This window comes from Colletotrichum gloeosporioides (genome assembly GCF_011800055.1).
Source record: "Colletotrichum gloeosporioides strain Lc1 chromosome Unknown consensus_86, whole genome shotgun sequence".
Taxonomy (NCBI): Eukaryota; Fungi; Ascomycota; class Sordariomycetes; order Glomerellales; family Glomerellaceae; genus Colletotrichum; species Colletotrichum gloeosporioides.
In genome coordinates, this window is record NW_025544731.1 from 324801 (window position 1) to 350481 (window position 25681).

Consider the following 25681-nt stretch of genomic DNA (forward strand, 5'->3'; position numbering starts at 1 on the left):
AGAACCAGCCAAAATGCGGGGCGTGCCAGGCACAGTGATGGCTGCTCCCCAAGTACTCGGAAAGTACTGCCGTAATTTGCCATCCCATGTCAGCAATGACCCAACATCACCCATCAAGAGGATTTTGACTTTGAGATCTAGTATACCACTGTATTGCATTGCACCGCTGTGCCACAGGACTGTACATAGTCTCGTGCACTGCTCCGTGCTCCGTGTGCATTCATGTAAGAACATGCTACTCCGTAGTTGTTCGAGCCTGTTGCTGACCGTCTTCCTTGTTGCTGACTTGCCTGCGCCTGGGTCATGACCGTGACCTTGCTGTCATGCTGGCAACGAAGGGGACGAGTGCGACGTTGCTGACACCTCGTCGACATGCTTGCGACGCTGCTGACATTCTTGCTGCAACCTCACCCTACAATACCGAGGCACTGCATAGTGATCGCTGGTAGCGATCCACCTATTAATCAAAGCGCTGGTAGGTACGCGTGGGACAGCGGCAAGAAACCATTGGGTTCCTCACTGGCCTCCGTCCTCTCGATGTGGTGACCTTGAAATCCCGGCATAGCACGTCAGGAGGAGACTCGTTGTACACAACCATGCCGCCGATGCACTAGCTCAGAAGCGGTGTTGGGTCAATGCTGAATCACATCCTCGGCAGCCAATGCTTGCCTCGACGATGGACACCCAGCATGACCCGTTGCCTAATCGAGTAGCTCTCCCTGCACGGAGGACTCAGAAATTTGACCGCCGTACACGGAAACAATCAGAACCTTGTAGACACACGCCGTCGCCGCCGGGGCCTCTCAGCGCTCACTCAAGTCAGGCTACGGAGCATGGCCTACATGAAGACAAAACATCGATCAGTTTTCTCTTGAACACGGCGAAAACAGCCCATCTGGGCAAGGTGCCAACCTCAGCGCCTTCGCCAGTGCCTCCTTTCGGTGGTGGCCCATAACACGCAGGAGCAAAAGCACCATATCGGCATGGTGAGTTCAAAGTCGTAAATGCTGACATTCGCTAACCGGACTATGCACAAGATCAAAAGACATTCGCTCCCGCAGCTCATCGAGACTGGCCCTGCGCTGCCCAGCTGAGCCGCCGGAACGCGGTCACCATTCTTGGGTCTCCGAACTTCATGTTCGACGCGTCAACGGGTGACACAATTCATCTCAAGTTCACTACCGAGCCTCGTTTGTTCGTCAGACCGAGGGTGCGTGATCAGCTACTCCTCCAATCGGTGGGATAGCCGTGGAAAATACGGCAAGATGAAGACACTCAGAGGATTAACGGGTCCAAGTACGTTCCAACCACAATCCCATTTCCGCACCCACCTGGCAGCAAGCTTGAAAAAGTCCTGCGAGATGCGTTGGAACCGAGACTATTCAGTGGGATGTCTCAGCTTCGGAGATGAAACTGGCTCGACATTTCTGTACATTGTGTCAGGGGATCGGGTAACGGGACCGCTTTTCGGGTGGTGTCGAGGGCATCGCGAGCCATGATGAACCCCTTTACTATATATGGTCTCTTTCCGTTCTTTGCGCTACGTCCTGGATCTGGATCTATTCATGTTCTGTACGGTACATGCCGATAGAGACCGAAAATTATTGTAGACACATTTTCTGCATGCAGATGGTTTTTGAGAGAGAACTGTGTACAAGATGCCTCTAAGTCTGCGAGAGATGAATGGTTCATGCCTCAGACGTGGGCAAGAAAAAGCATTTACTCATCTCAAAGAGGCGGAAGGATTGCCAATGTGCCTGGGGGGGTAGACGAGAATCCAGATTTCGTGTCCGCAACATAGGTTTACTTTCCTCTACATCATGCATCTTAAGAAAACGGGATTTGGCGATCCTACCGACGGAGAGGTCTGTCGTATGCGTTGGATACATAGCCCGTACGACAATATGTGCCTCGATATCGATTGTGATGCATTCCACGGCGCGCGATGGGGTGTCTGAATGTTTTCGAAGTGCGTTCTATTTTCTTAATGCGGCCTATTGGCTCTGGAATTATGTGGATTGCGACTGAATCGGAGCACTCCTCGCGTTGGGGTATTGGGAAATGCGCTCGTGGCACTGCAAGAAATGTACAGCAACAGCCACAGAGCGGCTGAAAAAGAATTCTTCACAAAATGGCGTACGAACTTCATGAGCCTCGTCCGGTTATGCCAATTCAACATCTTTCCGCCTGGACCCATATGCTCTTGGAGCTGGCGCCGTGCGATCTCGTACGGCTGTGCCAGCAACCAATCTGACGCAGCTTACTATGGTTCCAGTGCCGAATCCGCGAATCCGCTTCTTAATTGTCATGTTCCTGGTGAGGTTTATCCTGCATGCATAAGCAGAAGCGTGATCCCGCTCATGTGTCACGACAGGTCTGTGTCAGCTTATCCACTTGACGGACAACGCTCGTCCGAACTGGGTGGCTTAATGTGGAGCTGTGTGACGGTTTTGTAGTGGGAATAATAAGATAAGACTACCTACTGTGCCAAGCGCCCAGAAGTAAAATGTCCCTGCGGACAAGGACGAGAGAGTTACGGAAGATGAAGCCCTTTTCGTTACTATACTTGTAAATGCTGTATGCACTGTTTTCAGGTGTCGTTCTACAGCTGTCCTTGATGCTCGACGAGGAGTTTTGTTAACGAAGCTGATTATGCCAAGAGCTGCTTACCACTTGGCGAATCACACAGACGGGACGATGTGCTCCTACAGTACCACCAGGTTTGAGGCCGGAAAACGAGTTCGACCGCAACCGCACGTCATTAGCGTGGCGGCATATATCCTCAAAAGCTTACATGTGGAATATGCATTCTTGCAATTCAAGACCGATTATTTATTACGTGGGGGGTTGTACCGAAGACCCTGCCCCCTGCCGGCAGGCCACCGGAGTAACAGCCAGGTGGCTGGGTGCCCGCCCATTCTCAGCAGCTGAAGGCCATTTCGAGATAATGCGAATAAGATTATCTTCCGCTAAAGCTTCACTCGGCAACATGCGTCGTAAGCAGAACCCGTTAAATAGAGTTGAAAAGGCTCGATGGGGTGGACCGTGTATGCGGAATAAGCTACACAGTACCAACTTCAGACATTGATGCTGAAATCTTCACGTACCATAGTGGAATTGAGGTCCACCTCAGCGGTGCGTATCCAGGTCATTGGGATTTGTGTCTGGACAATCGGCCGGCGTTTCTTGCGTAGTTCAGCAGTCAACTTTACATGCAGCAAGACAGGACGCCAAAATGCCGGAGAACACTGCAAGAAATAAAGCAGGTGCACCGTGATAGACGATCGCAATGCCAAATAATACCCCACATATCGTGCCTGACTCGCCTGTCGCCGAGTTTCAGTCACCTCATCGAAGTGGTATCTCTGGAATAATGTTAGGCGTAGGATTGAAAACTTACGAGAGAAAGAGACTTAAGGATAAGTATAGAGAGGCTCTAAAGAGTTATATGTGTAAGTTTGATTTAAAGGCTTATAGTGCTTGGCAGATAAATCTAAGTCGAGAAGTCTGGTCTAGAAGTGCAGGCGCCAGAAGTCCGGCTGAAGACGTAGCCAAATGACCCGTACGTTTGGGAATATCCACCGGATGCAACACCTGTTTTCCAGACAGCTTAGTGAATGCCCACTCCGCCGTTGCGGGAGCTTTGCGACGAGGTCGGTTGCAGCTTAGAGGCTAGGAGCAATGTGAACGAGGCGTCGGGACGTTTCAGCTCAGAGTCGCTAGAATCTAGGCATACCGAGCTCAACAAGCACCTCGACGCTCTGTTGGAGCGGAACCAAATGCTGGAGGTGCAGAACGAGGAGTTCCAGGAAAAAAAGTGTCAGACTGGAGAACCGGAACGGAAAGCTCGAAAGACAAAATGAGAGGCTGGAAAACGATTTAACGGTCAGTCAGCCGAAGGTGGGCATATATTTAGCTAAACCTCCGAATTCACCAGGGGTGTCCAAAGCTTTTGGCCGCTGCTTGGGTCGCAAGAATCAGAAACTGGCATGAAGGGTCTGGAGAACTGTGCGGTGTAGCGTAGATTGGGTAGCATTGGATGAATGAGATTGACTCCACTTCGGCCAGAGTACAACGAACCAGTCACAGGATTTTTTGGTGATGCGATTTTCGCACGTGAACTGCGCGACTGACATGGAGGAGTCCGGTTTGGGCCCCAATTAAGCCGTGGTGTTCTGCTGGGTTCGCTGAGATGACGCTCTTCTAGAGATGTGGGGCGCGTTTTCGCGCCCTGGAACGGCGAAAAGTTACGAGAGTGATAATCCCTGTTACAGCAGGTTTTCTCCTTTACGTAGAATTCAGACCATGGTGCCATCCCGGTTCAAAAGAGCCTCAATAGAATTGACTCAATCGTACGCAAAAAGTCTACGTAGAATAGCGTTGCAACATAATCTTGATGTGCAGTGCGTCCGTACGCGTCAAATAAGAAGGCCAGCTTGACATCGGTCCCGGAAACATTGCGCTGTGTATGACCTCAGCGTTGCAGATCCTCAAAAGCGCTCACTTCCGTTTATCCGGCCATCGTCGTTTCGATGAGCTAGTTCGCGGGCCATCGCGGCCTCCGTACTGGGTGAGGCTTTGCACTTTCCCGCAATCCCGCGGAGGCCTCGGGCCATCGAAGCCGGATTCCGAGAAACCTCGGCCAAAGCAGCACCGCTCCATGTTTCTTGACTCACCCGTCGTGTAGTCGATGTCGCCTCCGCCGGCTTAGTGATTGGCATGCCTTTTGAAAGTTCCATTTGCTTCCGAACCTGAGAGAAGAAGCTCCGAGTTCGTAGGTTCCGGGGTAATCTACTCTACTGCCTCCCTGAAACTGAACTCTGGACACTATCACTAACAGTGGACAGGCCTTGCTGTTGGGGCGGCGCTGTTCATGCAGCAGGATAGTTAGGTTTCGTCAGTGGCCGTTCGTCTGCACGTCGTGCTTACAACAAACGGACCGCCTGTTTCGTCTTGATTATCAACGCTCACTTCAGACTGGACCCCTGTCTAATGAGCCACCCGGCGCAATGGCTTGTCTAGAAGCTTCGTCTTCCGAGTATCAACTGCCGAGGTCGGGTGGCTGACGCAGCACAGCGCGGCGGCGGCCTTCATCAAATCTCTGTTTGAGGGAGACGGAGTGGCCTGCTGTTCCTTGGAGGCGCTCTGTGCATCATCACGCCCATTCAGGAAGATCGTCAACTACCCCGAAATGTGTCAGTTTCTAAAGTGGCTTTTCCACAAGCATCCAGCTCACATATCGGTTCACGTCTGGAACGCTTTGTCCCTTGGGAGCCTGCATGGCAACGTCAAATTGTCCAGCAGCTGGATTGTAGTAGAAGACCAAGGAAGACGCGCCAGTCGTCTGACTTTGTCGAACCGCTTGCCGTTTGATGCTGTCACCTGATTCTCGGATGCCGGTCCTAATGCCCTCATCGGACGTGGGTCTCTCTGCCAATGATGCTATGCCGTTGTAATAGTGCTGGAAGTGCGGAAAGAGCGTGATGAGTTGTCATTCCCAAAGGTTTATAAGCAAATTCGTCTCGGCTTCGACACCTTTAAATACAGCTCGAGTAGCTACAGAGCCAAAAAGTGGCCTTTGTAATTTAATTTGCCATAACGTGCTCCCTTCAAACACACCTTCAATTTGTTTCGTCGCGTCAATCCAGTCCAGAGCTATTCAATGTGTTTGTTCTTGTCACTCGCTCGCCGGAGCTGGCTCTACTGCGGTAGTGATCATTCCAAAGCGGCAGCCATTTGCCCGCGGGATCTAGGCCTGGAACCCTGAATGGGCTCCGGAAATGGTGCAAATGCTGTGGGCACTTACGTATCAGCTGATCATACTTGAGCGTCAATGGTACGACTCATGTAGCGCAGCAATTCATCCGGCTCGAATAGTGATGAAGATGGGGGCCCTGCTTCAGCCGTGGTTGTTCCAGCCTATGCCCAAAGCTGCTTATACGGGAAGTTGAACTGGATGTAAGAACAGCACTGGGGACTTGGTCCGATGCCGTACTGCCTCGCTGATCATTTTCGTCTGTTCCTATGGAGCAAGAAAAAGAAGGAATGAAATTTAGCCAGATGCCAAAAGACTGCTTTCCAGACACAGGGCCGGATTGTGTTACGTCGGCCCTCACGGCCCATCCGCACCGGTTTGGCTCCATGCAGACTTTTGCTTGCAGTCACAGCCGTAACTGCGCAGTCGATCTCGAAGACTTACAGCAGAAACTTGCACTCAGAGAGCCTTCTTGTCGTTCCCTCTTTGGCACAGGTTCCCAAAGCAAAATGTGGCACAGTGCCAATATGTAGCCCGCCAAACGCCGCGTAGCGTCACTGCAAATATATCCGCAGGGCCTCCGGCGCCACACCGTTCATATGCAAAATCAAGGGGCAGAAAGCGGTCTCGAAATTGTCTTTCATGTGCGGAGGTGCTATGCAAAGGTTTCGCCCGGAGCGAGGTACTTGACATCACCAAAGACATGGATCATCATGATTCCAAGTGGCAGAGGCTCATGTTGGTATTAACAGACTTCATTTTAGATCTGCGGCTACACAACGATTTTGTCAAATTGTTTAAACTCTCCCTAAGGGATGTGTGGTACGTAATGTGGTTGACGAAAAGCGATGCGAAACTCCACGGGTAGATATCGACCCAGCGGGTTCTGCGCGCCGCAAGGCAATACCAGTGTCAATATCAATAGCTACCACTTGTGGCTAGTGTCTGCGTCTGCTGTTTTGGAAGTATCTATCAAACATCTTGGGGTGCTTTCTCTTCCACGCATGGTACTGTAGTTGCGACGAAGCCCCCTGCCGGGTACCCATAATCAAGCTCCAGGGCAGAAGGATAGGTTTGAAGCCCAGAGCGCGCGGGCAGACATATCAGACCACGCTACCATCTACCCGGCCACTCGCCAACCACAGCACGGGCTAAGAGATTAAGGAACATGTATTGGATATCACCGTGGCATTCTTCTACTGATTTAGAGATGTATTTCGACCAAACGGTTTTGCAAGGCTCGGTTGTACTACATATGAGACAAGCTGCGCAACAGATAAGGTGTTCTATGTGTAAAGTTTCGGATCAACCGACTATGAAGGTTTTTGAGGCTGGAGACGCCATTTTCCTCTTCGCAAAGGTTATGAACCGTTGCCTTCTTCTTCGCTAGCCGCGTATGTACCGCCTTAAAGCAGGCTTCTTCGATTTCTAGTCTTCCACGCTTTTTGTTGCTGGCGCACGTCTTGTCACCCGTCTCCTGTACAATTTCAACCTCTTCTCGAAATCTTGAGGCTGTCCGCCATTTTGAGCTGGCTGGGCCCCGCGTGTATGTTAGGTTACAACGTGACAGTACCTGCCGTTTTAGCCCATAACGTCGGCGTGAGGCCTGTCCGTCTGAGAGCAAGCCCAACGCTGGAATGGACTTCGAAAGATGAGCTTATGGCATTTGTTGGAATGCTTCTTCGCAACAACGGTTGCGCGCTGCTCGCCACATGAGAGACAGGAGTCTTCACAAGTACGCTTTCAGCTGGGGTTGAGGAATCGGGGTAGAGCTTGGCATATTGTTTCTAATCCTGCGGGTCGTGGATGGTAATCTTGGTCCCACCTAACATGAAGCACTCCGGGCATGAAGAAGGTTGGTTGAGTAGTCCCTGCGTTTCGTGCAACTCTCATTTCAGGCACCTGACCGGCCTTGTATCCTGTAGCGCCGTCGACATATAACACTTGGGTGCGTTCCACTTGTCATGCTGCTTGGTTACGTGATTGCTACAGTGCGACTTGCCCATGATAACCTCGGAATTCAATTCTTGCGGCAGACACTCGGCGCACTTGAACACCTTGTTCAAGTCATGACGTGTGTTCGTGTGTCTTGTGAGACTCGACCGATGGTCGCAGGGCAGCTGACACAGGAGGCACGTGGAAATCTGCTGATCACCTTCGGTCGAGTTTTCTTCGTCCGTTTTGGCTGTTTTGCTGGTGCGCCGGTTCCGCAGAAAGGTCACGATGGACTCGAAGTAGTCGATTTCAAATTTGCACATTTGTAAATCGTCTTGTCGCATCAGCTGCCCAATGCGAATAGCATCAGATACCCTGCGACCATAATGGCTCAAATGCCGTGCTGGTATGGCTGTATTTCGAAGCGGAACTGTGGAATTGCCCAGCAACCGAAGTTGACCAGCATTTGCGAAGTACTCTCGCTGCTTCGGTACCGCCAAATTGCGCAGAGCGGATGCTTTGCTATCTAACCGTCGTTTCGCGACCCTTACCTCAGAGCTGTTCCTGCCGTGCTCTTCCTTTAACGTGTTATATTCAGCACGGTATTCCTAAACATCCTGACGACTCTCGATTGCCTCAGCGTCTTGGTCAGTAGGCCATATTGGGGCATTCTTATCCCTCGAGTGAGTTGCGTGACGAAGTTGGGTCGTGACCTCGTCTGTCCCTGCCAGAGCATCCCAGGCCGCCTTTATGAGATCGCTTCCACTCACTGCTTGTGTCACGTAGCTCTTATCCAGATCGTATCTAGTATTCTCAAGGTATCGTCGGTCGTCGCTGCCGTTAAAAAGAGGTTGCTCAAAAATAAGCCCATGCCTGGTGGCAACATCGTTCAGAACCCACTAGTTTGTGTGAAGTCAGCTGGCTGTTCACCAACACGTGCTTAGCTCTTAACCATGCGAACACGAGAGTAAGGGAATATTCCTAACGGGTCTTTCTCCAGCTGTGGACTCTTACGTATCTATTGATGTTTGTTCTTGCGATCCTCACTTCTCTTATTGGATACGATTCTGTGATCGACCTCTGCGAGAAGTGAGTTCCATACTTCCTCATAGTCACAGCGCTAATAGTCAAAGCCACTTCTGATTCTTGTGGTCTAAAATCCAAGGACGGCTTTCTGATTCAAGCAGGTAGTGTTCGAGAAATGCTTTGTAGTAAGCTTCGGCTTTGCGATCGTCTTGGCAAAGACCGAATCAGACCTCAATTTCGCGGAAATATCTTTATGGCAAAATCCGTCATCGTCAGCTCTATTCAAACCTCAGGAAGTAGGTCGTCGTTCTGCATATAATCTACGTTCAAATATAAACTACTCTCATCATTCCAGTAGTGCTATTTTCATTGTGTCCGTCGTTATATCATATGTGAATCGGATAGTATTGACGGGTTTCGCGTACATGAGTTGCTAACATGGCGCCGTTGTTCCGCCCGACAACCTGTTGAGGGTTCTTCAGGCAATGCCTTCGAATCCAAGGATGCGATTGTTTTTCAGCACTGAGATTCTCTCGGTCGGTTCGATCACCAATAGCTAATACTACTTAGCATTAATGCAACGTAATCAGACGAACATCAGATATACTTTTTCCATCAAGTAAGTCCTGGGCCTCCGAACTGAGAAACGGCGGGATGACTAAACGAACGGCACTTGATGATGTTAGGTCCATTCGGATGCGGTCGAAGTCCAGTCGTGGCGCCTACCTAACACTGACCAGAAGCTCGTCCATGAGAATACCAGACTCCAGATGTCGAATCTTTCGTCATAGCGCCCACTATCCACATGGACTGCCATTATCTCCAGTGCCAAGTAATCGGGCGTGCCTCAGAAGGCTTTTCTGCCCGTACCAGTCATACTGCATCCAAGGTCCGCAATTTTGAGCTCAATTTATAAGCCAAGGAGGATGTTCTCTGGTTTGATGTCCCTGTGGATGATATGCTTGCGATGAATGTGATTTACGGCGAAGGCCATTTGCAACAATGTGCCGTGCACACTCGTCCTCGTCGAAGGGGCTATTGCTTTGCATGTGGTCGTACAGGTATCCTCCGCAGGTTTGCAAACAAAGCGCTGTCGGCTGTCTATAGCCCCGAACTTAATATTTGAACGCCCTTATGTGATCGCACCCTGCACATCTCACGAGGATGGGTGTCGTTCCAGGTGTGTGCGCAAATCCTTGCCAATCAGCAGCGCACTTTGTTTAATAGGAAGTAGTCAACTCGTTGTCACAACTTAAAGCCACCTTCCGCATCCACCTAGGTATTATGCATCTTTCGATCGCTCACGACCGTGTCCCCTTCGCATTCGTGCTGGCAAACTACAGAGAGCTTCTGCTCCCACACACTGCTTTTCTAAATCTGTCCCACAGACAAAGACAACCGACGTAGACTTCCCCATACTCAGTGTGCGCCTGTCAAGATACTCATCTTTTTGTCTGGGTCGTCATCTGGGCCCCGGCGGGCGGAACGTAGGCGCCCTCACAGAAAGCCAAAAAATATCCTCGTTAAATACAACCAAGCCCAGGTAGCCAGGCTGCCCCTACCAGCCTTACCTTACATTCCAGAGAAGGACGACATCAACTCCTTCATAGAAAAATGGCAGATCTGTGCAACCGCCTTTAAGAAGCACTTAAGACACATAACTAGATGGAATGAGCCTGGCTGCCCCGCAGTAGGCCAGCTGCAATAGACGTACAAGGATGTCATGCGTCAGTGGGAGGGATGTTTTGAACGTGTATCTCCGGGTCTAACGAAACCTGTGGAATCAAGCATAGCTCTCCTAGACATGAGATCACCGATCTGGGATGTGTTTCTTCACGAAGACACCCTTGCAATAGCTGCTAGCGGTGTAAAATGAGTGATTTCACATCTCTAATGAAGGACATCTACACTTTCCTCGTCATCTAAGTTGCTGTTTGTAACGGGTTTGATCCCACATCCTCGTGACTAGATCGCAAGGAACTAGATTGCCTCTCGCCCGATCGAGGACGGCGGCCTCTTTCGTTTTCAATGCTTGCGCGACCAAGGCAAACAGCCCGTCAGACCCCTTGGACCTCGTCAAAAACCAGTGCTGATACTTCGTTTAGTGAAAACCGAAGATTTGACTGGTTGAAATGACGTACCTGTATGTCGGGTAGCGTTTTCTCGTGGCGTTTTGACAGGAAATCTCGCGCAGCAAAGCTCAGGCACAAACCCTGTAGCCGTGACCAGATCCAAAGAAGCGCGTCGCCGTACTGTCTTGACTAGTACCGCTCGGCGTTGCCTTTGACATTGACGGCTGGTTGAAAACAAACGTTAAGCACTGTGCGCTTTAGACACAACCTTTAGGGAATCAACAGAACTCGTCGCGGAGTACCTAACTATCTTGAGAACCCACATCGCGTGACGTGAATGGAATCTATAGGGAACCGGATCTTCTCAGCCACCAGGCGGTGAATGTCTTCGATAACCCAGCAAGCAGCTCAATTCCGCACGCACAGCCGCGGAGGGCCACGCTTCCTGCTTACCTGAGACAGTACGGAAGCAATGTGGATCGCGGCGTCAATCGGCATACAGCGAGTCCTTTGCTGCAAAGGTGTCGAACCAGGCAGGACTCGTCGTCCAAGTCGGGTTTTGTGAGTCTCTCGTAATCGTATTCCACGCGGTGCCCTGTATATACCAACACAAGTGGCTTCAATGCAGTCAGAGGCACTTAAGCTCTCGTCTCCATTTGTGGGACACAGAAATGGCTTTGCTCGAATGATGCTAAATGTCGAGGCTCAGACATTTTCTGCCGACCAACAAGAGCTATATTCGAAGGGACGCAGGGCAAAATATCGTACAACATGAAATTTAGCTCTGCAGCCCTGTTGAGGGGGTCTCAGGACACCTTCATTCATGGTCACAATGCTACATTATGTCATCATCGTTCTCATGACTACCTTTCTGCCCTTTGATCTGTGCTTTCAGCTTTGGAAAACATGTAGTTAGGTATGTATTCAAGTCGACGTCAACTCAATTAGGCTGACTAGATTGGCTGAACTGACCGAGTTGACCAAATCATATAGTTACCACAGGCAATGATGAGACGGATGAGGCAGCAAAGGCGAGCGCAGTCTATTGCCAAGGGTCATGCCTATATGCCTTTGGCAACCAGAAGCGACGTGAGGTTTGCTGTTGTGTCATATACGTGTTATGAGATACTAACAGCCATCGCCTTCAGCGTCCATCATGAAAACCCAGCGAACCGAGCTACCCGTTTCGATGCCTTATGACCAATTTGATCCCGACTTCTTCCTTCCCCTCACCTCTTTCTCTTCTTACGTTGCTTTGCCACTATGAACGCGTTGCACCCGATTTAGGCCCCAGTCGATCCACGCTGCTCGCTACTAATGCTCTCATTTTGCGATGTTTGCTCTTACGCTTTGCTGTTGTCAGAGCCTCATCTGAGAATATTGTGAGTCCGATAGCGATCTCAGAACCATACCTAGCTAGCGAAATGCCTGGTGTGCAAGCAGATGATAGCGGACATGCAGGGGCCTAATATGGTCACCTGCAAGAAAATCTTGAGGTACTTGAAAGACTGTCTTGGCGCACATGTGCGGTAGCCCACTCCGTGCGTACGTTTAAATTGCTGAGCGCACCCTACAAGGTAAAAGAAACCCAGACGCCTGACGCATTCAGCGATCCACAGTAAATTGAGTCACAAGCGTGCAGACGACTTCGTCCCGAAGTCTATAAAGATATGGAGACCGATGTGAAATGCTGTGGACATGCGGAGGCTGAACGGCTTTAACGTTGCTGTGTGGTTGTGCTTCCTACTTCTGTTCCTCTTCTACGTCACGTCTGGCTGGGATACCGCCCAGCATTGCTTCTTATTGAATGTGACGACCCTTGCCAACCAACTCTCGTGGGCCACGTTCCGGCCTGTCTAACATGTCAGCAGGTAATAACGGCAAAGCTGGTAAATCTTTCTTCCCTTCTGACTTTTTCTTCGCAGTTTGCCGCCTGGAGGCGCACCTTGTTGACTGCTGTATGGCTGACGGGGAAATATTCGAGGGCCAGGATGGCTCACAGAGAAACCTCTATGGCCACCTATGGGGGTATGTGAAGAGAGCGCGAATCGCCTTGAAGGACCAAAGCCAGCAATGGCTGACCATTCCCGTCGAGATTTCTGATCCCCTGAAATCCATCGCCACCAAAGCTGGCGCGCATGTGGCCACAGGCAAGGCCATCAGCACGGGCACTGTAGGGCTCATGGATAGCCTAAACGGGTGGCGCGATGCCGTTCCCGTGTATGTCTGTCTCCAAACAAGAGGCGTCTGGCAGCTTGGATATCTCAACGACACGGTCGAGCTTGTGCCACAGGGGGAGCTGAACATGTCGCATACGCTCCAGATCACAGCATTGGAGAATCTGTGGCAGGCGGCCCGGCTGGTCGTGCCCGGCCTGCCGGAGAACGTTGCGTTGGAGATGGACAGCTCGGATCTGGGCGCGCATCGCCCCATACTGGCTCTTGTGGTTCGTCCTGGTCGGCACATGTACGGCCGTTTCCCTATCGATTTTCCTCCCGCGAGGTCTGCTCCTGCTATGTATTCTCCGCATCGTAATGGTCGCTCTTCTCTGTGTTGTGTAGTGCGTTGCGTTAGCTTGCATGGCCATCTGCGTGTCTCTTCCGCTGCTGGCTGGCAGGGGCGCTCAAGAACACACGAACCCTCCCCCGCCGTACACAACGTACACGGAAACACAGAAAGCATACACCGACAGCCTACTGGGTTGCGGCACATTGTGCAAGTTCATGGGAACAAAAGGTTTTCGGCAATATCCTCGTAAGCCCAGAGGGTGGAAGAAGGGCCTGGAGGGCCCTGGCCGCACAGGCCACCTGTGGCACCTGTGGGCAGGTGCCGCCACATTAGCTGTCTTATGTAATGCAGGTCGGAGAAAACCCCGACCTGCAGTGGGGACTGCAGCCAACAAGCATTTTAGGCAAGCACAGCTCTCACCCATCCATACCTGCGTGAAGTGGCTTGATCAATCTAGCTACGAGCGCTGGGCGCGCCTGGCTACACAGTAGTGTGGCCGACCCCTTACATAAAGGCGGAATTCCTCGGGCCCGGGCCCGGCCGACTTCCGTCTCGCAATACCCACTGAATGAGCCACTGATGTGAACCCCGGCAGACACTAATCCAGGTGCAGCTTCCATCACGTGTGACCTCTCATCCGTTTGCTAACACCGATAGTTACTACGAAAATAAGCAGAGAAGGTGCATTAATCAAGGCATTGGACCATCTATCTTGTGGAAATTTTCTCCCTTTCTGTATACCTGGTTTTGCTTTCAAACACGTCGTGGGACCCCCCCTTTGTAAATGGACGCGAAAACGATAACAACAAAGTTGAGTTCTATCTGGGCTTGCATAAAATACAGTACGTTTTCTAGCAAAAGCAGATCACCCTTAACACGTGCACCGGGGCGCGTCACCTACCCCCTCAGTGGTGGGTGTGATGAACATCGTCATGTCAGTCGGACTCTGAACGCCATCCGATGGCTCGACAGGCGAAGCACCGATTGTGGCGCGTATCGCGTCAGTGCCTCCTGCTGGAAGACCAGACGACACGCCTGTTAGATAATTGTTGGCCGATCCGGATGAAGCTCCGGATGGGCTCTCAGGCAGTGCGAGAGACGATGACACGGATGAGAGCCATGCAGTAGTGCTGTCTGGAGTAGCGACGAAAGATTCCCCAGTACCCGACGCAGGCGGAGGACTATTTGGTCTGCGGGTGCAGTGGTGGGGAGAGGACCACCGGGGTCTTTACCAGTTTCCGCTGACCGCTGCGAGGTGTCTGTCGGCGCGCCGCCAAGCAGGTGGCTGGAGGTCAGTGCATCCGCAACCCCGCTTGCCGAACCGGCCGGCCGGCGATGATGGGAATACGGAAGGAGACGGATTGGTCCTCGGGTTGGTCGCCCTGGTGGTCGCCGAACTGGCTGGATTCATGCAGGTCCGGAACATTGCCAGGGAACACTGACCGGTAGAGTCCGCAACTGTCGGCGGCAAGAGTCTGAGCATCTGGCATTGGGCCTCGTCATCGCCGCCGCACAAGAATATTCCTTTTGCGTAGTTTGAGGTGAGGTCGGCCGGCAGTTAGATCGCCTGCGGCAGGTTGGTATCACACGCGGCAGTTGAGTTGGTGATGTTGACGTGCTCGGAGCGGACAACCTCGCTTGGGGCGTCTAGAAAGTATACGTGTGCCTCCGGACAGCCTTCTGCGAGTTTGGACGTTTCAAAGTACGCGACGCTTGCCGTTGTCATGGCCGGGCCTCTGAGACACTCTTGCTCGTCGTTGTCGTTCAGCCGAAGCAAGCGCAAGTGCAGCGAGTAGGGCGGCTGATTTAGAGTTGTTTTGAGATATAAAGAAGTTTAAGCTAGCTTTTTGATGAGCTTGACGATCTGTCTTGAAATGACGTGGGCTTCACGATAGATTGATAGACATTTGCGTGGCTCAAACGAGCGGCCATGACGACTTACATTCTATACTTCAAGCTGGTGACTGATTGCTCGTCATCTCGTGCAATAATCTCCGCTAAGGTAGGCAAATTGGCGCGCGTTCTTTCTTGTTAACATTTTCTCGGAATGTTGCGGAGGCGGGAACCAGAAATCAGATAGAATATTACATATGGAGGAATGAGGACGGGCAAATTCTATTCAAGAATACATCCTTTTTTTGTCTTTTTTTCTTCTCTATTTAATCTTCTCCCCTTTATTTGTCTGCTTAAAGCATATTCCACGCCACCTTCTACATTATCAGGCTCTAGAAGACATTAATATATCACAAACACTAGACGATGTCGTGTTCCGTAAAATAAACAGGTATGCGACTTCTCAGTAACCACCTCCAAGAGCCTCTAGATAGTTTTACTGTAAAATCTCTATGTCAAGGAGCCACGCACCTTCTTCTGCGCAGCGTCATCAAGCTTTGTGCTGGCCGTTGACATTTTCCCTTCTCAAACGCTCGCTTACCGGCGCCTGTGCCACGTACATCTCCAGAGGCAGGTGCTGCTGCAAGGAATATATCCCCTTCATTGATGCGGGAAACCCCGTGATGGAGGCGGATGTCTCAGTGTGCTTGATCCGCATATCGATACGCCGGTTCCATGAAGAAACCTGGAGGATGAGTTTTGCTCGCCCTTGAGGAAACAGTCTGTGTCCTTGCCGTCAACCATGCCGCGAGGCCTGGATATTCAGTTGCGAGTTTCTTCATAATTGCCGCGTCGTCTTCATCTCTACACGCCACAGTTACCTCGCAATTGAGCTCTCCGTGCTGCCCAACGACATGCGGTGGTTCCTGGAGCTGGAGATAGAACAGAGCCGATATCATGGCCTAAGACGTCTGCTTCATCGTCAGCTCCGCATCAATCTTAAGCTGTCGCCTCAGCTGCGACGTGAGCCGTGTGATGGCGCTGGAATCATTCAACGCGCTTTCCTCCATCGCGAGAACCATGTCGACTCGCACAACCTTGAAGTCTTCATCTATCGTGCGGAGCTTGCCGTACTTCTGATGCCCATGCGCTTGTCAGCTGATGATGGATGAGATTTGAGAGACGTCTGGGTCTCGCGTTGGGCGCAGCAGTCGCAGTCTCACACCCAACTGAGAGGATGTTGTCTGGTGACTCCTTCTTGGGAAACAGCTGATGGGCTTCTGACCGGACATACGCCAGAGGTATGTGTATGCCATCGTACAGAGGATGGTCCTCGACAGGCTTGGCCGGGAATAAACTATTGTTTTCGTTTTGCTTTATCCCTTCCTGTTTTCCTTTCGTAAGCAGACAGCTTGGAAACTTGGGCTGCAAGTCACCAGAACCTAGTCAAGCCATACCACGAGGTAAAAGAACGCAAACGATCCATAACGGAACGACACAGCTTTTGGATATTCCAGCTGCAATGTCCTGGGAGGCGGGGCGTATGATTGATCACGGAGAGGCCATGATAGACTCTCCCGATGCGCCCCGGTTCACTCGATATCGTTCAGCTTGCGATGAGGCCGTGTGCTGGCGTGAAGACTCAAATGTTGCTGTTCATAGTTGGTATAGGTATGTATCATTGTCATCTTTCCCGTGGGACCTCTCATGCCACGTGGGCTATGCTGGGGTACTCTACTGAGCTGTTCAAAGCCGCTGAAACTTGATCTGCTGGCGATTTTGGCACGTCATTATGTCGACGTATATTCCAACTACCTTTCAGATAGCCTATTAGCACGTGTGGGATGGGTAAGAGTGAAGCCAGAGCACCATCAGGAACTGGGGACACATAGAACGCGGAGTGCCGGAAGGCACGATCTCGAGGACGCCGGGGCAGGGTGATGTGCTGGAGAGCAATAGTCTCGGCTTACGGCCATCATGGAGAGAACATGAGCAGTCCGGAGGTTGGAGTGCTTGATGTTCCTGGGCTTAGCAGCCTGAGTTATGTTTACCTATAGCATGGGTGAGAAAGACTTGTTGGGTCTCGGCGTTCAAGCCGGCCATTGCCGCATGCACGGCGTCGCTAAACCATCCAGCCGCTGCGCGTATGTTAGCTCCCTCATCGAGTAGCATTAGTACCACTTTAGTGTAACTTTAATAATATGCTGTTTAAAGGGCGTCGTCATAATATTAATGGTGAGTATTGATGTCTGCCCCTTTACCCATAAGGATTTTCGAAATATCTCCATAACCTCTCCAACACGCAATCTGAAGGGCACTGTGGAAATTGCGTTTCGCGTTGATTTCGGCTCCCGCCTTCAACAGCATTCAGATAATTTCTACATTTCCTCCACATGATGCAGCTGCGAGGGGACTGCTGTAGGAACGACCTTACGCATTCGGATTGGCATACCTGTCCAGCAGAAGTTATACGATTTCCCGCCATCCAGTGAAAGAAGCAGCTCAGAGGGCGCTTCTAGAATGCCCGCTAGTTGCGTCGATTCAACTCCCTAGTCAAGGAGTTTGCGTGCCAAGATTAAATATCCTTCAGCGCATACAACTTAGAGTACAGTGTTGTAGTGTCCGCCAGCGGCATAGACTTTGGCACCGTTGTCCAGCAACATTTAGGCGATGCTTCTATGACCTTCGGCACATGCAAACTGTAAGGCGTTGCTGTAATATCTACCTCGATCGTTAACATCTGCGCTGCCCAGAAGGATGAGGCTCCGAGCAATAAAGTAGACCCCTTCAGCACATGCCGTCTGAAGAGCATTATCATAGCCTTAGGCTCTATCTTTAACAATCAGCATCTCCAAGAAGTCCAAAGCTTCATTCATGCATTTAGAAGAACGTATCGCAAGATCGTCCAAGGCAGGTACCTTTCTATTGATGTGCATGTTGTATACCGAATCCTCTCTGCGAAATACGGTCTTGGCTGTGATGGGTATCACTTCGGTTGCAGGTGGGGGAAAGCGCAGACGTAATAAGACCGAAACACGAAATCTTGCAAGCCCATTTTGGTCGCAACGCATGTGATAACGCATGTGTACGTTGGAATTCTATCGTCTACCCCCAGAGGTCGACAATAGCTGAGGGGTAGCCAGCTGTTCTGTATGCCTCAGTCAGCACTTGGGGGCAACTAAAATGCCCATCATATCCAAGGTGCACGAGTTTAGCCCGTGAGTGCGAGAGCTTGCCTGACGATAACATGTAGATTCACGACGGTTTGTCACTCAATGGGAACCCCTATCTGCACAAATGGCTCGGTTTGCGCATTGCTCTCCGACCTTACCAGACGGTGAGGCAACGTGCATGCAGTTAGAGCTTAACCCATCGGGACCAGGCGAACCGCGCGTGGGACGTCAATGCGCCTGGGGTTCTCTCGGCAGCCTAGATCTGGAAATGGCGAAGTCATTCTTTCGCCTGCGATCGATGTGCCGCATCTGGTCTGCTTGAGCTGCAGATACCTGCACAGGGGGCAAAGCTTTGGCCTGATGGCGCGGCACATGAACCAGGTGGTCCTAGGTAGTCCTGAGGTAGCGGCATGTTAGCTTAATGATCGTGTGAGAATTCGGCCGCCGTTGGCTGGTCTTCATTCTCCTCCGCCTTAGTAGCTTGACCTTGATTGCAGCCGATGTCGAACTGGGTCTCCGATTCATCCTTCATCAGATCTTGCGAATTCGATGATATAATGGCTGAGTAACTATGACAGGACTCTCGAAACACATCTTCAACTCAGGCATCGCACCATGAACTTGGCCAAGTCTTTCGCATAAGGTACTCGCCGTTCGTTTCGACCAAGCCAGCAAAATCCCCGTCTTCCCACAGCGTCTCTACCTTACAGGCCGTATACATGTTCACAAGTGTCCTCAGCTCGTCTTCCTCATTCATTTCGTCCGCGGTGTTCTGATAAGAATATCGAATCAGCCCAATAACATCCTAGACACCTGTCTGGTAAAAAGCAAAACTCTCTGAGGTTTTTTGCAGCTTTCTAAGCGACAGAGCCTAGAGGGGGGCGATCCCATAGCAGTCCACGAACACATAGACCTTAGCGTGACCGAAAAGTACGTTAGTGTAACTGTCGCTTGGCCTGTTCTCGCATACGTTAGCCGGACTAAAGTCCGCATAAAGCTGGCTGAATCCAGAGCGATCTGGTTACAGGACGTAGATAAGCTGATGGCTTAGAATTCGACGTCGCAACCTTTTTGCTCCTCGTGAAACTGGAACTCCGGGTGATCTCAGCAGCTGGTTCCGCAGATAGGTATCGCTGACGACCGGGTCTGGAGTGTTGCGACTCATGTACAGCGCAAGCAACATCCAAACACTCTATGCAGCGTTCCTAGGCCTCCTTCATACTGGCGTACAAGAGCTTATGGAGTACCTTGGATTGCCAAGCGACCAACATGCCATGAAGATGGAAGGTTCGATGCTTAGCGCCCATGAGAAACTTAAAACAGTCGGAAGCCAGAATTGTAAATAAAGTTAGAGAAGGTTATAGGCGTCGAGAGAGAAACGTACCTATCGTATTTCAACTTGGCTATACTAACGACGTGCGATGGATAACACAATTAATATGCAGCAGTTGTGGGCAGAGAGCGTCTGAAGGTATAGCTCCACACTACCTGGCAGCTGCGACAGGCCCTGTACCAGCCACATGAACGGCGGAAGCCTTCATGCGCACGAAAGTACCCGACCTGAGTCCTCGGCTATGGCATGTCGCCCGCGCCATGCCAACCGCTCTTCAAGCTCTGCCCCCGCGGGTGGTCCGTATCAGCCCACAAGTGGCCTGTAGTCCAGACATGACGCATATGCTAGACTCCAGAGCCCTAAGAGATTTTCGTCAGCATCAGCCAGAGACTGCTTCGCGAAGATGACCCAGTCGCCCGCGCTGTGGTGCCGAACAAAGTGGTAGTCTTGTCTTGTGGCTGGGATGATACAAAAGGCTGGCGACGATCTAGGGAGCAGGACGCTTGCGCTACGAGACTGCTCAACTGGGATCTTCGCTGCGTAGGCGGCCACGGCGAGAATGAGGTACTGCACCCATTTACCTTCGAAGCGTGGCCAACGCGAGGGTATCTCCCAAACAAACCCAACCCTCATAGTACTGAGGGGGATACCAAATACCACCTTACTTGAGCCTCGGGAGCTACAGACAGAAAGATCGAGTCTGTGGGAATATCAAGTACTTTCAAGATATTGCTCCCGCCAAGACAAACATACAGCCGCGACCAGATTGAAAGCAGCCCAGACGCTAGTGACGCTCGATAAGGTTGAGGGTATCTACCAAAACCTCGAGCCTGGCAAAGAGTTGTGCGATTTTCTCAGAGGAGTGTGGGAGTTCCCCAATCTCAACAATACATTTCTGCAATCTGTCTTGCAATAAAGGCTGCGATGTTTTGAATTAGCGAGGCTGTCCAACCCATGGTGGGCGAAATCGGCCAAGAATACGGGTGGTACTAAATCCCTCAAGCGTTCGACCTCAGCGCACAAGACTTAGAACTCGCAGGCAAGACTGGGAAATTGCCCCTCAATTCCATCGTGACTTAGGATATTCGCGTATGGTCACCGTGGAGACGAACTTGCCCCCCTATCCCCCCCCCCCCCCCCCCCCCCGCNAACCTCCCCCCCCCCCCCCCCCCCCCCCCCCTTGGGGATGAGCAAGGAACGCAACAGAGTCGGCTGTCCAAGTCTCGTCCTTAATGGAATGGGAGGGGTGTAACCGCGAGAAACTAGCGTCGCTCTCCCACGGCAATCTCGTGGCTCGGATGAGATCTCAGTCAGCTGTCGCAGGGATGCAATGGTTTGATGAAATTCAGCCTTGAACCTCAGGTTCCAAAAGTTGGACGGAATTTTCATGGCTGGCAATGACCGTTGTGCACGAGCACTGGACTATTGCTTGGAAGCAATGTTTGTTTGAGGCGTTTTGTGAAATTGCCTTGACTTGCTCCATAGATATGTTTCTTTAACATGCACCCATCATGATAGCGCCTTGGTGTTTACTGCTGGCTGGTTCTAGCTTCGGCATGATCGTGTGCAGCCGCCTTCAGGCGCGTTCTTCCAGACGCCAAAATATCTCAACGGATCCCCCGCGTCCCTCATGGACCAACGCCAACAGACATAGTCAGGTCGCGCGGGGTCGGTAAGGGTGACTGCGTTTGTCCAGCCATTCGCAGATACCCTCTCAAGACTGCAGGTTTAGGCGACGGCAGCTCCCATACAGACCAAGGACAGGCAATAGGAAACCCAATGACAGTTATCTTAGCTAGAGGATATGCTATACCAGCGACATGTCGGTTAGAGTGGCTGCTTCACATGCAAGTCGAAGGTACCCAAGGGAAGGATAGTCATGTCAAGCCTGCCGGCCTAGCACAACACCGCGTTAACAGCACGGATGGCTCGCCGGTCACGATGGAAGTTGTCTGCCAGCTTAGGCACAGACACCAGCGGATACAACATCGTCCCCTAGTATGTAAGTCGATTGGCGACGACGTCTGCTTTTCCTGCTGAGTGGTTCAAACATCACTCAGCCTCACGCGGACTCCCCTGCAACTGCTAGCCCAGTTAGCCTCACCACTAGCGTCGCCTGATAAAGTACCAAGCAGCAGGTCGACGGCTTGCTAGACTCCCAACAACAACCTCCACCGTTGGATCCCAGACGAACTCATCACTTGCCCAGCCGCAACAAGTCCGAAAGGCAGTGACAGCAGCTCCTTAGGTTGCCGACGTAGACAGAAGCACGAAGCCAGATCACCCAAGCTTATAGCACTCTCCCATCAACTTAGCCAACCCTACAGCGCAACCTCATCAACACCACAAAGGACGCAGCCAGCAGACCATCGACTTCCAAACTCGTTTCTTTCCGCCATTGCACACCCTGTATCCAACTACATGATGCTTCCCAAGGATGACCCTGAAGAGTTTGTGCGCCCCGTGTCTTGCCCACAGGATGGCGACGCTGCCCCAAATCATCGCCTGAGTACTTATGCCGGCGCACTCCCTTTCAATCTTGTCGCCTTCGTGCTCCCCGCACTCTTCGGCATCATTTCCAAGCTCTGGGACGCCAACATCGACCCCTCCCTCGGCGGTACCCGGACGCATATACCTACATCGGTGTCGTTACCGAGGTCCTCAACGAAGGCCTTCCATGCGTGGCATAGATAATCATTCGCGACAAACAGACTGGCCATTCCGGGCACTGGAGATTGACAGTACAGTAGCAAGCCATTAATTATCATCTCACGCTCGTCGATGTTCTGCTCTTGCCGTCGGCTCTTTCAGCTCAAGATAGCACCACGTTACCCTGTCCGAGGATCTACGCAGAGCATGCTACACGCGATGAAACGAGACTCCAGCGGGCAACAGCGCCAGAAAAGCGCTTGATCTCGTCGGTTCAGCAGGCACCATCGCGAGGCCTGGTTGAGGAAGAATGCGAATCGTAAGGTGTCATGTCGCATTGGCCATCCTTCTCTCATGCCGGATCCACATACCTAGTAAGATTGAAGGGCCTGGGGAAGGCATCACGCATGAGTAACGTTCCGTAGGTTTCGTGCCGGTCTTCTAGAACGTCAACCTGCCGATTGCCATCCCGAAAGATTAAGGCACCTTTTTCGTGGACCATAATGCGGCGCGCGTTCCTGGGTTGCCTTTCGCGGCGCTGTTTCGCGCCACGGCATCAATAAACCCATCGTTCCGCTTTGATGATGTTGACATCTTGGTGAGTCGGAACAGCCTCAGAAAGCTCTTCGATCTCTCTGCGGGACGCTGTCAGGACAGCTTTCGCATCAACATACACCTGGTTCACCAAACTTTAGTCATCGAGCGTTGCGAAAGGACCGCCCGCAAGCTGATCAATAGATCCAAGAACTCCAGGTGGGGCAGCAACTTCGAACGCAGGTTCACGGCGTACCCACCTGGTCTTGAAGACAGTATGGCACATCACCAGGCTCTTCGACACCAGCTAGGTAATATCGCATACGTGGTGCGTTTCGAGGTGGACGCATACTACGAGAAAGCGGGCGAGATTAGCAGCGCGGAGTCGCTGGAAGGCGCAATGGGGCGGCTGGCAGTAGAGGAGAGTTCTGGGGGGTCTGTGAAGCCCAGGCCATCCTGGCCCTCGAATATTTCCCCGTGAGAGTCATACGGCTGTCAACAAGGTGCGCCTCCAGGCGGTAAACTGTGAAGAAGAACACTTAGAAGGGAAGAAAGATACACTTTAAACTATAGACCTGCAAGGCCCATACGCATTCTCACATGAAGATATTTCTGCCAATGACGATTCCAAAAATGCTCTACATATAATGCCAAAAGCAAACCGGCCTGCCATATGTACTGCGCTCTTCCAGAAAGAAAAAAAAAAAGAAAAAGAAAAGGAAAAGAAAAAGGAATTCACACGACCTAAGCGGAAACCATCTCAGTGACGTTACTTGGGATTGTAACCTCATTTGGATCTTCAGATCTCCGGAACGTCCTCTGTGGAACGTAGCACTTGCACCATCGAAAGATGCAGGCCAAGATCCGGCTGTCTGCGTCTCATAACAGTGGGGAACATAACCCTCCGTAACCAGTTGATAAGTGCGATTAGTGGCTGGTAGTATGTTGTGAAATGCTGCTGGGCCTTATCTATAAAGTCTGCCTCGTTACTGATGACGCCCTTTTTGGATTTATCTAGCTTATTGTCTTGCTCGTAGTTCCAGTTCTCGTATGCAGTCGTCCTAAGGTCTTTCCCGTTCAGACCATAGTGAACGTATATCCAGAACAGTGCCCAAAAACGACTTTAGGTCTTACATGAATGTATGCGGCTCGTTCAGCAATGCCCCGATGGCCATGAATGCTCTCGTTGCTGTCTTTCCTTGGACACCCGATGCTGTTTCCCGGTGAAGCCTCACAGCAAGGTCTAGATCAATCAAGAAAGTACCACTGCTGTGCTTGTTAATCAGAATGTTTTTTGATAGATATGTCTTGATGGAGTAGGCCTACACTAAGTAACTACCTATGACCCTCGACGCGAAGTGCTAAACTCGCTAGAAGCCCCGCTGGGGAGCTGGCCTCGTAGATATGTCTTCTATAATCTCGCAGAATAACGCGCTGACGAAACTAATTGGGCGGGGGCCTAGCTGGTGATGCAGGCCTGATTAGTGAAATTGAGCGTAACTACTTATTAGGTAGCAAGGCTGAGGCATACTGACTGGACGTCCGCTTCTAGCCGCTATTACTCGCACTCGCTCGTATCTCTAGCCCAGCCGTCTGCAAGGGACTAGCTGGTGTCCTGTCGTGACATTTAGCCTTCGTCGAACGTTGCTGCAGATGTCGTTATATCAGAATTCAACCTACCTAAGAATTCAACCTATCTGAGAATTCAACCTATCTAAGAATTCGACCTATCTAAGAATTCAACCTGTCTAAAAACTCAACCTATCTAAGAATTCAACCTATCTAAGAACTTAACCTATCTGAGAATTCAACCCGTCTGAGAAATCTAAGAAATCAACCTGCTTAGCTGACCGTGAAGAACGCCACTGTAATAAGCTTCTCTAGCGTGTAACTAGATGAATAGGGCGGTTAGAAAAGTTACCTTGCATCTGGCTTGCTGTGGCGATAGCTGGCGCATCTACTTGTGAACTACTCCAGCCGCATGCTGTTCGAAACGTTTGTGTCCTATAGCGCGCGTCGCCCGCCGCCGTTACACATAGTACCCTGTGGGATTCGAGGGGCTGCGGCGCACCGCTCTGGTGTATAAGCCAGAACGGGCGAGGGGGTGAGCTGCCTAGGAGAGATTGTAGCTGGACGGACGCGCTGGTTCACAACTCAGCGTTCACTAGCAGCTTGCGGAATAAAACTGCTCGCAGCAGCATCAAAAGCTTAGTATCCCGTTAGTTTTATGTCAAGGCTGTCATCAACGCGATCTGTCTCCTCTGCGAGGCTAATCTGAGCAGAGTCCAAAATCCTCGCGTCGTCCCGACCGCCGAAGTGATGCTCTCTGCGTGGTTGCCGCTGTCAACTGGCCAAAGTGAGTATTCCTGTGCAGTCTTTCTCAACGGCGAACGCAAATCGCTCTGGATTCCTCTTTGCTAGCTTTTCCAACCCCGTTCCAAGAGCGGCCACGTAGGCGGCTGTTGGTAAGCGGGCAGTCTTAGTGAGGGGAGGGCACTGTCAGCCGAGCAGCGTGGCAGCTCGCGCACAGGTACTCCTGTTGCGAGGTTGCGCTCTGCCAGAATGTGGTGTCCTTTCCGGCGCAACCGGTGGGGATAGTGGCCATCCTGGAGAAGTCTTCTGGGGGCAAGTTGAGGGTGTCGCAAGTAGCGGCGCCAAGTGCCGCCATTCGACGCCTGCCCTGTGCTTTACGAGCGCAATGGTCCGGCTGCGGGCATCCTCTCACCCGGCACCCGTCATAGTTGCCAGCTCACAGGATAGAGAGGAGAAGCCGTATCTTTAACCACCCCTAGCGCTCTTTCATATGCGGCCGTTGAAATGTCTTCGCAACGTATCACCTAGGCAGAGGAACACACTACTAAGG

At 51.5% G+C, this 25681-nt stretch overlaps 7 protein-coding genes and 1 pseudogene across 8 annotated transcripts; 2 read left to right on the forward strand and 6 right to left on the reverse strand.

Moving 5' to 3' along the window:
* Positions 1–4490: 4490 nt before the first annotated feature.
* Positions 4491–5461, reverse strand: GCG54_00015332 (annotated as a pseudogene). Its single transcript is given in 4 exon segments — positions 4491–4867; positions 4930–4989; positions 5002–5181; positions 5237–5461. Coding segments are annotated over 4 exon segments (842 nt in total).
* A 7025-nt stretch (positions 5462–12486) lies between these two features.
* On the forward strand, positions 12487–14831 carry GCG54_00015333 (uncharacterized protein; the record flags this gene model as incomplete). Its single annotated transcript, XM_045415134.1, has 3 exons — positions 12487–12642; positions 12773–13234; positions 14748–14831. The coding sequence occupies 3 exons, from the start codon at positions 12487–12489 to the stop codon at positions 14829–14831; spliced, it is 702 nt and encodes a 233-aa protein (XP_045258307.1).
* Positions 14832–15679: 848 nt separating this feature from the next.
* GCG54_00015334 (uncharacterized protein) lies at positions 15680–16088 on the reverse strand (the record flags this gene model as incomplete). Its single annotated transcript, XM_045415135.1, has 2 exons — positions 15680–15874; positions 15909–16088. 2 exons carry the CDS (start codon positions 16086–16088, stop codon positions 15680–15682), a joined length of 375 nt encoding a protein of 124 aa, XP_045258308.1.
* A 3-nt stretch (positions 16089–16091) lies between these two features.
* On the reverse strand, positions 16092–16485 carry GCG54_00015335 (uncharacterized protein; the record flags this gene model as incomplete). Its single annotated transcript, XM_045415136.1, has 2 exons — positions 16092–16262; positions 16360–16485. Coding segments are annotated over 2 exons (297 nt in total), but the record flags the coding sequence as incomplete, so codon positions are not given.
* Positions 16486–17386: 901 nt separating this feature from the next.
* Positions 17387–17614, reverse strand: GCG54_00015336 (uncharacterized protein; the record flags this gene model as incomplete). Its single annotated transcript, XM_045415137.1, has 1 exon — positions 17387–17614. One exon carries the CDS (start codon positions 17612–17614, stop codon positions 17387–17389), a length of 228 nt encoding a protein of 75 aa, XP_045258310.1.
* Positions 17615–17704: 90 nt separating this feature from the next.
* Positions 17705–17947, reverse strand: GCG54_00015337 (uncharacterized protein; the record flags this gene model as incomplete). The annotated part of the gene is made up of 1 exon (XM_045415138.1): positions 17705–17947. The coding sequence occupies one exon, from the start codon at positions 17945–17947 to the stop codon at positions 17705–17707; it is 243 nt and encodes an 80-aa protein (XP_045258311.1).
* A 5148-nt stretch (positions 17948–23095) lies between these two features.
* On the forward strand, positions 23096–23299 carry GCG54_00015338 (uncharacterized protein; the record flags this gene model as incomplete). Its single annotated transcript, XM_045415139.1, has 1 exon — positions 23096–23299. One exon carries the CDS (start codon positions 23096–23098, stop codon positions 23297–23299), a length of 204 nt encoding a protein of 67 aa, XP_045258312.1.
* A 318-nt stretch (positions 23300–23617) lies between these two features.
* Positions 23618–23993, reverse strand: GCG54_00015339 (uncharacterized protein; the record flags this gene model as incomplete). The annotated part of the gene is made up of 2 exons (XM_045415140.1): positions 23618–23896; positions 23976–23993. 2 exons carry the CDS (start codon positions 23991–23993, stop codon positions 23618–23620), a joined length of 297 nt encoding a protein of 98 aa, XP_045258313.1.
* Between the last annotated feature and the right edge of the window lie 1688 nt (positions 23994–25681).